The following is a 9,868-nucleotide window of genomic DNA, read 5'->3' on the forward strand; positions in this document are numbered from 1 at the left end:
TATCATTATGAACATCACTCACTATAGCTTTTGGTATACTGAAAAAAAAGGATACGGGTGTTTTTAAATTGAGATGAAAAAAAAAGTTTCAAAGGTTTGAAAATCACACACACACACACACACGCACAACCGGAGAATTAGATACAAAGCCATAAAACCATAAAAAAATCAAAGCAAAATTAAATGAAATCGAAGCACGAAACCATTAGTATTGGTTTTTTTTTATTCTGGAGCAAAATTTAAACATTTTTATTTCAATAGAAAAAAAAGATTCAACAATAGTATTCTACAATGATGATGATGATGATGATGGTAATAAAAATAGAGAGGAAAAAAATTTGATTGAAAATGATTTGATTGTGTGACTATATGGGTCGTATAATCATTGATGATGATTCCGGTTTTTAGATTCTTGGATTGATTTTGATTTTCTCCGAAAAAAACATGCATGTGTTCAGTGTGTGTGTGTGTGAAAAATTGATGATTGAAAATAATTGGATATTTTTTTCCAACACCTAGTGTGTGTAAATGATGAACGCAGAGCAAAGAATAATTGAGAAAAATTCTACAACGAAAAAAAAAATCAAATCAATTTAATTTCACCCATGATGATTGCGGAGAATGGTGCAATTTTAATTCGATTTGAAAATAAAAAACGGAAAACGGAAATTGAAAATTTGTATCCGTCTTTATTATGTGTTTGTATAAAATATTTATATTATTTCGAATTGGATGATAATAAAGATGATGATGGCTGAATCATAAAAAAAAATCTTTAGCTTTAGACCAACATTAATCCATTTTAAATTAAAAATAAAAATAATTTATATATAATGATAGCGATGACAAATAAATCGATTAGTTATCGTAATCCGGTTTTTATTATTTAGAAATCAAATTCTCACTTACTCACTTACCATTGATTGATTGAAAGATTTATCATTACCACAGAGAATAATGTCGATAAAATGTTGTACCAATAATTCAATGTCATTGAAGATCATTTTTGTTTGTTTTTTCATTAAAATGTTTTAAAGTGATTTTCAGTTATAAACGATCCATCAATAAATAATTCGTGTGTATCATCATCATCATCATCATCGTCAACAACAACAACAAAAAGACTATAATGAATGCTCTATTTTTTTTTTGTTCTTCAAAAAAAAAGTTCATTGATATGAGGAGTTTTAACTTTATGAGTATAATTTGGATTAATCCATTGGCCAAAATATTTGGATCGCTACTCTATAGAGTTTGTTATTTAAGTTTGTCAGAATGGAAATATTTATTTGAGCTATCAATGTTTGGCTAGTTATCTTGACTTTTCCCTCTATTTCTATTTAGTTGGTTGACTCAATTTTCACAATGATTTATGTCGATGTGATGGAACATTTATATTTGCCACCAATAATGTTTGTCTACTTTGGTCAAAATTTTTGTGTGTGTGTGTTGTTTGTTCATGTGATACAAGTACCAAATACATTATATTACATGACATAATTAATAATATGAAGTAAAGAATAATAATATTATGTCATTTTCTAGATTACCGTTTTTTTGACAAAATAAAATGACCCAATAAAATGAAAAAAAAGTGGTTCCAAATAAGAATAAGAATGACCATAACAAACCTCGATTTCAATAATTAATAGCCTAGCATATAGAATCTCATTTAATATTAGCTTTTACTTTGGATTTCAATTCGACAAATAAACATAAACATACACACAGGGTAAAAATAACAGGAACGATGACTAATTGTAAGCCTCGTGTCCAAAATATTAATATCAAACATACATAGTCACAAAGCACATAGAATATATATTGGGAAAGAACACGAAAATTTACTTACATCCATTCATTTTGCTGATGATCTTTGTTCGGAGTGTGTATGTATGTATGTGTGTGTGTGTGACCAACAATAATCCGAAGCCAATTTCTCAATAAAACAATTCTCATCACTGTAGAAAAAAAAATTCGTTTAAAAAAAAATTGAAACGGAATACTATTGGATTATGACATTTCCGATATTCTATGGTTTGGTTTGGGTCAAATTTTTCAATGATGAATCCATTTAGATTCATTCATTCAATTCAAAAAAAAATTGGTCTTAATATCATATTGATGGTAACAGGATCTCATTTTTTTATATTATAATAGATATAAATAAAATCGATTATCATCCAAGTGTTACCAATCGTAATTCGCTATACTTGTCAAATAATTTGTTCCATTGTTCATCATCATCATCATCATCGTGATGAAACCGTTGCAATAATCATGACGATCATTCAATGCATTCTTTTTTTCTGGTCTTTGTTGTGAATCAACCACATAGCATTGGTAGCATAGAATTGTCGTTGTTGTTGTTGATTTCATATATCATATATTGTCCATTTTAAGATCCATAGCTACCACATGCATGGTAGAATGATCCATAATGGTTCAATGATCCAATTATTCTATTGAAAAAAAGTTGTATCGCAGAAAACACCACAGAGTATTTTACTTTCGTTTTCCAATACCATCCATAATAATGACTGGCCTTGATAGCCAATGTGGTTGTTGTTGTTGTTGTTGTTGGTGATGGTGATGAAAAGTAAATTAGCATTATTGTTATCATTGTTGATCGCGTTTATGAATCATGGATGCATGAAATGCATCTTATATTGAATCGAACGAAAAACTTTATCTATCTTTATGTGTGTCTGTTTATAATGATTCTCTCTCTCTCTCTCTATCTCGGTTGGTAATGATGATTGTATACTTCAAACTGTCATTTTCATCATCAAAGTCAGTATAATAATGTTTTTAGTCATTGGGGTGTTGAAATAATCATCAATTTTACTGTTTTGGCTGTTCAACTGAATCAATTGTAATCGAATCACTTGAAATTATGTTTCTGATCATTCAACTATTGGTCAATCATTTTTGTTTTGCTCATGAACAATTATAAAAAAAAGATCCAGATAAAAAGAAAAAACACAAATAAAAGCTTGGAAAAAATTCTAATATCCATTATCATCAACACTTGAGAATGACAAAGACATTCATTTTTTTTTTGTATATTATATCATAAAAAAACGTTGGCACTTTGTTTTTTTTTTCTCTTGCTAGCCAGCCATTTATGTCCATTTATATTTTCAGAGTATTTACTATAGTAATGTAACGTCCAAATAAAAAAAAAAGGAAAAGAACAAAATGTCACATGTTCCATTTGGTTTTTTGATTGTACGTGTGTGTATTTGTGCCATTACTATATTGAAATGAATGAAACATTAAAATGAAAAAAAAAACCCGATAACCTAACAAATAAACATACCAAACAAACAACTGGACATACAAACCATACAGTGATATAGTTGAATAATAAAAATATATATTATATTCGTCAATGGAACAAATCAATACGGATGGCCATTGTTACATCAAAATCATGAAAAAACAAAATTGTCATACTGTTATATTAAACACACACACACATACACTCGCACGCAAATGTTTACGCTAGATTGCATCTTTAGATTTCCCCAAAATGTACCGAAAATTTTTTTCTTTCTAGTTGAAGCCAAAGTAAACATCTGCTAATATTGGGGGTGGTGAAAAAAAATTGATGAAATGATCGATGCCGTTCGATAGAAAAAAAGTTTCAAGTTCAAGACAATTGATGGACAGATCTCAATTTGTGAAAAAATACAGGATTTTTTTCGCGACAAAAAGACGAAGGAATAGAAAAATTGAGTCAATTTTATTTGGCTTTCTATTTCAGAATTTGACATTGCAATCGTTGTCGATTTGACATGTGCCATCAGAATCGGGTTTCGCCTCAGTAAAGAGATCAAATGAATCATACAATTTAGATTTTCTTCTTCACTTCTACTCATTTTGAAAATGTAAAATTTAAATAATACATTCTGACAGTTTTGTTTTTTTTTGTTCATACAAATTTCAAATTTTGAGGAAAAAAAAGAAAAAAACGAAATTTAAATTTTCAATCTAAATGAAATGAAATGACATAGAACAATTTAATAGGAAAAAGCTAAACATATAAAAAAAATACAGAATTCGATTCTGTCATCTGATTTTGATTTCTTTTTTTTCTGGGAATTAAATTGCCTTATTTATTTCCATATAGAAATTTCATGTTCAAATCATGAATCGAATTATAAAATTGGATTTGTTTATCAATGCAGCATATTCAAGTATTAATAAGCTATAAATGAATGAATGTTTGCATCATTTCGATGATCTTGGTATAAAATTTTTTTTTTCTTTCTCTCGCCACGATGACCAAATTTATCTTTGGTCCAGTGAAAATAAAAAACGAAAACATCCTATCACTGTTGTGTGTTTGTTCGTGCGTAAAACAATAAATCTTTGGAATTATTTTTTTTTTTTTTTGTTGGAAATTCAAATTTTTTAGTTTAGTTTTTTTTCGGTGTGATAATTTACTACTGTGTATTCAAGTTTTAACTTGAATACAAAAATTGACCAGGATTTGCTAATATTCTGGTGTAGTGTGTGTGTGTTTGATTTACCAATAGATAGACCAAATTCACTATAAAAGCGATAAAAGTCGACCGTTTCCTGGATAATAAAATGACCGAAGCGTACAATCTCTCGGGTCCTTGTATAATTTTCTCTCTTGCTCTAAAACTGGAATGGACATCATCATCAGCAACAACAACAACAACAGATTCATGGAATCCGAGTATATCACAGATTCATTTTAATCACATGGGGCTTATCATAATAATAATGAAATAAACTCACAAAGGACAATAGACTAAGCTTGAAAACAACAACAACAACAACAACAGTAACATCATAAAACTTGTAAACATCTGTTTCATGTAGAATAAAATTCAGTTACATCAACTAATAACCAACATGAATATGAAGAACAATGAGAACAAAAAAAAATATCTAAAATAGTTCTTTGAACTAGGATCAAATTGATGTATAAATGAAATAGAAACAAAACCTGTTAAAGCTTAAATTTCATTATAATTTTGTTATAGTTAATCATCATCATCACATTGATGATGTTTTTTACTGGCTTATGATGAATTTTACGATACAAACATGACTGGAACAATGGATGCAAGAATTATCATCAACAAACTTAGAAAATTAACCCAAAATAGCTAAACAAAAAGGAAAAAATTCCATCAACTATAGAATATTCATACATATATACAAAATACCAAATTATGGTAAGCCATAATAGAGTGTATTTACAGTGTATAATATTAAATTTTTTTTTTAAGGTTGCCACAATACTGACTAACAATACATGTCTGCCTCGAAAATTAAAATGATAATTTGCTGCAACAAAAAAAAAATGAAAAAATGAAATTCCAATCTCACGAACTGGAAAATTGTAATTAATCTGACATAGACCTCTACATATACACGATGGAAGCTGAACGATGCCCACGACGATGATAATGTTTGTCAATTATTTATTTTCTCATTTGCCTACGGGCTAGTGGAAATTAAAGAATTAGTTGTCATTCATGTTAAAATTGTGATGACAGTTGAATACAATGCCGTATCAATCAATTTTCAATTATGCATAAAATTAGTTTCAATCCATGGAAATTCAATATCAATACAAATGATCAATATGAATTGAATTTGTCTGCATATTTAACAAAATTGGAAATTGATAATTATGATTGAATTTCGATAATTTTTTTTTCATCAAATCTAACATCTCATTAATTAATCATCATCGCCATTGGTTTCAATCAATTTATGATTACATTTGAACTTGACCGTCATTTATCAGACAGCACATATATTTTTTGCTTGTGCAACGCAATAAAACATTGAAATAATTTTCGCAACGATTCTTTAGATACGGAATACCGAAAGAATAATAAAATAAATAAATAAACAAAATTTTTGAGTGAAAAAACCAAAAAAACTGATTTTATTCAAACATATTCATTTTTTGTTGGCAAATATATATTTATGGACAAGAATGGATTCCAAAAAGGTTAAAGTATGTTTCCGCTTATCCATAGTAACCGAAACCACGGCCATAACCACCATAACCTGGAAAACCGGAAATATGAAAAAAATTGAAAATGTTGATTTTTTTGGTTGTTTTTAATTTTTTTTTTAATTTTAATATTTACCACCATAACCGCCATAACCACCGTATCCTCGGCCATAACCTCCGTATCCACCGTATCCTCGGCCATAACCTCCGTATCCGTAACCACCGTAGACTGGAGCAGCTCGGCCATAACCATAACCTAAAAAAACGGAAATAATTGAATGAAAATTGACATTTTTTTGGATCAACAGAAAACATAACACTTTTGTAGAAAATTCTAAACTTGATGGCATTTTTTTTGGTTCAATTATTTTTTGATATTTTCAAATATTTACCTCCGTATCCAAGACCACGGCCATATCCACCACCATAACCGAGATATTGGGCAGTAGCCATTGCCAAGACGGCGAAAAAGACGAGAGCAATGATGGCTTTCATTTTTGTTTAGTTTATTAGGGGTTGTTTTGTTGTTTTGAATTTAAAGCTGATTGAATTCGTTTTATGATTTTCAATTCGATTCTGCGAGCTCTATTTATAGTCAAAATCATCACCATGATTGTTAGCGTCATCAACATGATTTAATCAGCAACAAATAGAACAACAACAACAACATTGAACAAATGAAGACAACAACAGACGACTATACTACTATTTATTGCATCGATCAAATCATTTTGTTTCGATCAAATTGAATACAAAACGAATAAGTATCAAATCTCAAGGTAAAAAGACTAATACATAAATGCAAACACACACACACACACATTGATTTACAAACAAACAAAAAAAACTAATAATAATGATTATTATGATGGAGAGTACATTGTAAGAATGCAAAAGTTTTTACAACTGGTCTTTGAACAATACAACTATCAAATGGCTAGTTAACCTTCAATTGTGAAACATAAAAACATTAACATTTTAAATAACTAATATAATAAATAATCAGAATTTTCACATTCTAGATAGGTAATATACCATTCTTTTGAAACATGATCGAGTTTTATCTTTGATTTCCTTCAATTCTATTGCCTCGAATTTTTTCATTTTTTTTTACGAAACGTGATGAAGGCAATGTATGATGATTTTTTTTTGTATTTTTTGCAATATTAGTATGCGTGTGTGTATTTTCCCATATACCGCAATGTAAATTTCCAAAGTGTAATGACATTGCTCATTGCCATGTTTTTCCATTGGCTTAATTAGCATCAAAATGGAATACTTGTATACTGAAAAAAATACATATGGCCCTGTCATTGTCTCATTGTATTAACATTATTCACAATTAGCCGTATACATTTCTAAAGATTTTCAGGTAAATTATTTCCACATGGTCAATTTAAGATTAATGATCCAAAAATAAAAAAAATAGATAATTTTAGGTAATCTAAGACTTTAAAAAAAATTCATTAAAAATTATTGATGCTAATAATCTAAAGATGAAATAATTATCGGAAAAGCCAATTTTTCTCAAGTATATAAGCATGTCAAACAATCGATAGAAAGTATCAACAATCAACAATCTTCAACCAATAAACTAAGAAAAAAAAATCATCAAACAACTTGTTTTTTTTTGTGATCTAATCACTTGAGCCTGAAAATAACCGAAAATATCCGAAAATGAAATCAATCTTTATAATCGTTTTCTTTGCAGTTTTCGCTATCGCTGTTTCAGCAATGCGATATGGTGGTGGTGGTGGTGGTGGTGGTTACGGAAAAGGAGGAGGCGGTGGTGGAAATAGTAGAATGAGTTATGGTGGTGGTGGTGGTGGCGGTTACGGCAAAGGGGGTGGCGGCGGTGGAAATAGTAGAATGAGTTATGGTGGTGGTGGTGGTGGCGGTTACGGCAAAGGGGGTGGCGGCGGTTTTTCTGGTGGTTATGGAAGAGGTGGTGGTGGCGGTGGCGGTGGTGGTGGAAAATATTATGGCTAAATCACAAGTCATTTAAAATTGTTATCATCTCATTCAATTCATTCGCATAGCAACAACAACAAAAAAAATTCTATGATAAACATCTCAATGTTTTTATTCATCAGATTCATCGATATAAATCATTTTCAAAAAAAATTTTATCTTTTCAATTTCAAAACAGCGGTAAAAAATTGTAATAAAAATCCGCTTATTATAATATTCTCATATTTTGATTAAATCAAGATCAAAAAAAAAAAATAATAAATAAATAAAGTACTTTTCAAAAAAAAATCTAACTTAATTTCAACAATCACAAATAGAATCTTAAACATCAGATATAAACCATTTGCGAATCAAATCCATTGGAAAAGTGAAAAAGTGATAAGAAAAAAAATTTGTACCTTTATTCTTGGACAAGGTCATCACGAAAAATAACAATTTCGATCATTATGAAATGCTTGAAAATCACATTCATATTCGAATAACGAATATATTCATCACCCAGATGGCTGAAGGCAAAATAGCAAAAGGAAATTTTTTTTTTAGGAAATTTAAAAGACCAAAATAGGAAACGATAGTAACAAGAATTAAGCATTAATTTATATCATTATATTGAAATTGTTCAAAAAAGTTGAATCAAGACTTATATGAATTGACCTTGTTCGACTATTACATGCATAATTCGATTCTTAATAAATTAGTTGACAAAAACTTCAATTAATAAATGAATATATCAACAAAAAAAAAATCGCCTCCAAACACATTGAATTCTTTCATTTTCATTGGATCGATCGATATAATCAATCTCATAGACAATTTATACTAGAGAAAAAGAAAATCCGATCGATTTGATTGATTGAATTACGAATTATAAATCATCAGGATTCATACGAATTGAATTGGCATTAAATTATACGAAGAAACGACCTTTTTGATCCATTGTAATGGTGGTGGTGGTGGCGGTGGCTTTGGAATGTGTCTTTGATTAGTGGCTAATTGATTAACGAGGTGTATAATAATCATTTGATGATAAATAAACATTCAAGCGTAATATTCCAGTTGGTTGATTCGTAAATGGCCAAAATGGTCACCATAAATAAACAATCATACAGCATTGAAAATCATCAACATTATGAATCAACAATAAGCAATACATGTACCTTGCATGGTAATTTTATTCTTAGGTATACATAATTGTTCATTAATTTAAGACAAAAGAAACAAAAAGAGAAAAAGAAAAACTAGAAAAATCTTGTCTTCTATTGTTTGCATACAGGAATTCGATTCGAATCATTTATTCGACCTTTTTTTCTTTTCTAAAATACGTCGTTGTTTTAATAATAAGGTGGTGGTTTTGTCAAGGTGGTCGAATTCTTAGACGAGGAAAACTGGCACGATTTTGTTTCTGAACAAAATGTTCATTTTTTCTTTTGTGTGTGTACTGGCATATCGAATCTTATTTATACATTTATTTACAAAGACAATTGAATGTGTTTGTTTTATTTTTGTTTTCATATTGTTTCAGCTACCTGATGCTTATTTTCTCTAACTTACATTGAAGTTTGATAAATTAATGATAATCACACATATCATTTCTATATTTAAAAATGTAAAATTGATTTCGTCTATAAATGAATCTCAATAAGAATTAAAAAAACAAAAACAAAACACAGATTTTCATGATCTATCCATAAAAGTATGTGAAATTTTGTAGAAAAACAACTTACAATTCATTTATTTCAATACAAATAAAAAAAAAAATTGAAAGTAAATAGTAAACAACCGATTGCATCCATTTAGACATCTGTTCAAAATTTCAATATCAAATGATCAATGATTACTAAAATATAATTGTCCACATTCATTGTTATTATCATAGTAGTGATGGTT

At 28.9% G+C, this 9,868-nt stretch overlaps 1 protein-coding gene across 1 annotated transcript; it reads right to left on the bottom strand.

The window, feature by feature from the left end:
- Positions 1–5,907: 5,907 nt before the first annotated feature.
- Positions 5,908–6,586, bottom strand: LOC124500198 (uncharacterized). Its single transcript, XM_047064241.2, has 3 exons — positions 6,403–6,586; positions 6,147–6,266; positions 5,908–6,063 (listed from the first exon to the last, which is right to left on the bottom strand). Exons 1-3 carry the CDS (start codon positions 6,503–6,505, stop codon positions 6,023–6,025), a joined length of 264 nt encoding a protein of 87 aa, XP_046920197.1. The 5' UTR covers positions 6,506–6,586; the 3' UTR covers positions 5,908–6,022.
- Between the last annotated feature and the right edge of the window lie 3,282 nt (positions 6,587–9,868).

The sequence above is a fragment of the Dermatophagoides farinae genome, chromosome 2 (genome assembly GCF_024713945.1).
Source record: "Dermatophagoides farinae isolate YC_2012a chromosome 2, ASM2471394v1, whole genome shotgun sequence".
Classification (NCBI taxonomy): Eukaryota; Metazoa; Arthropoda; class Arachnida; order Sarcoptiformes; family Pyroglyphidae; genus Dermatophagoides; species Dermatophagoides farinae.

What these genes read in the sequence shown, in the direction of transcription:
- LOC124500198 (XM_047064241.2), bottom strand. Translation starts at nt 6,505, where the DNA reads ATGAAAGCCATCATTGCTCTCGTCTTTTTCGCCGTCTTGGCAATGGCT. An exon ending in CCGTGGTCTTGGATACGGAG is followed by an intron (nt 6,267 to 6,402) that starts GTAAATATTTGA and finishes CCGTTTTTTTAG; the next exon opens with GTTATGGTTATGGCCGAGCT. An exon ending in TGGTTATGGCGGTTATGGTG is followed by an intron (nt 6,064 to 6,146) that starts GTAAATATTAAA and finishes CCGGTTTTCCAG; the next exon opens with GTTATGGTGGTTATGGCCGT.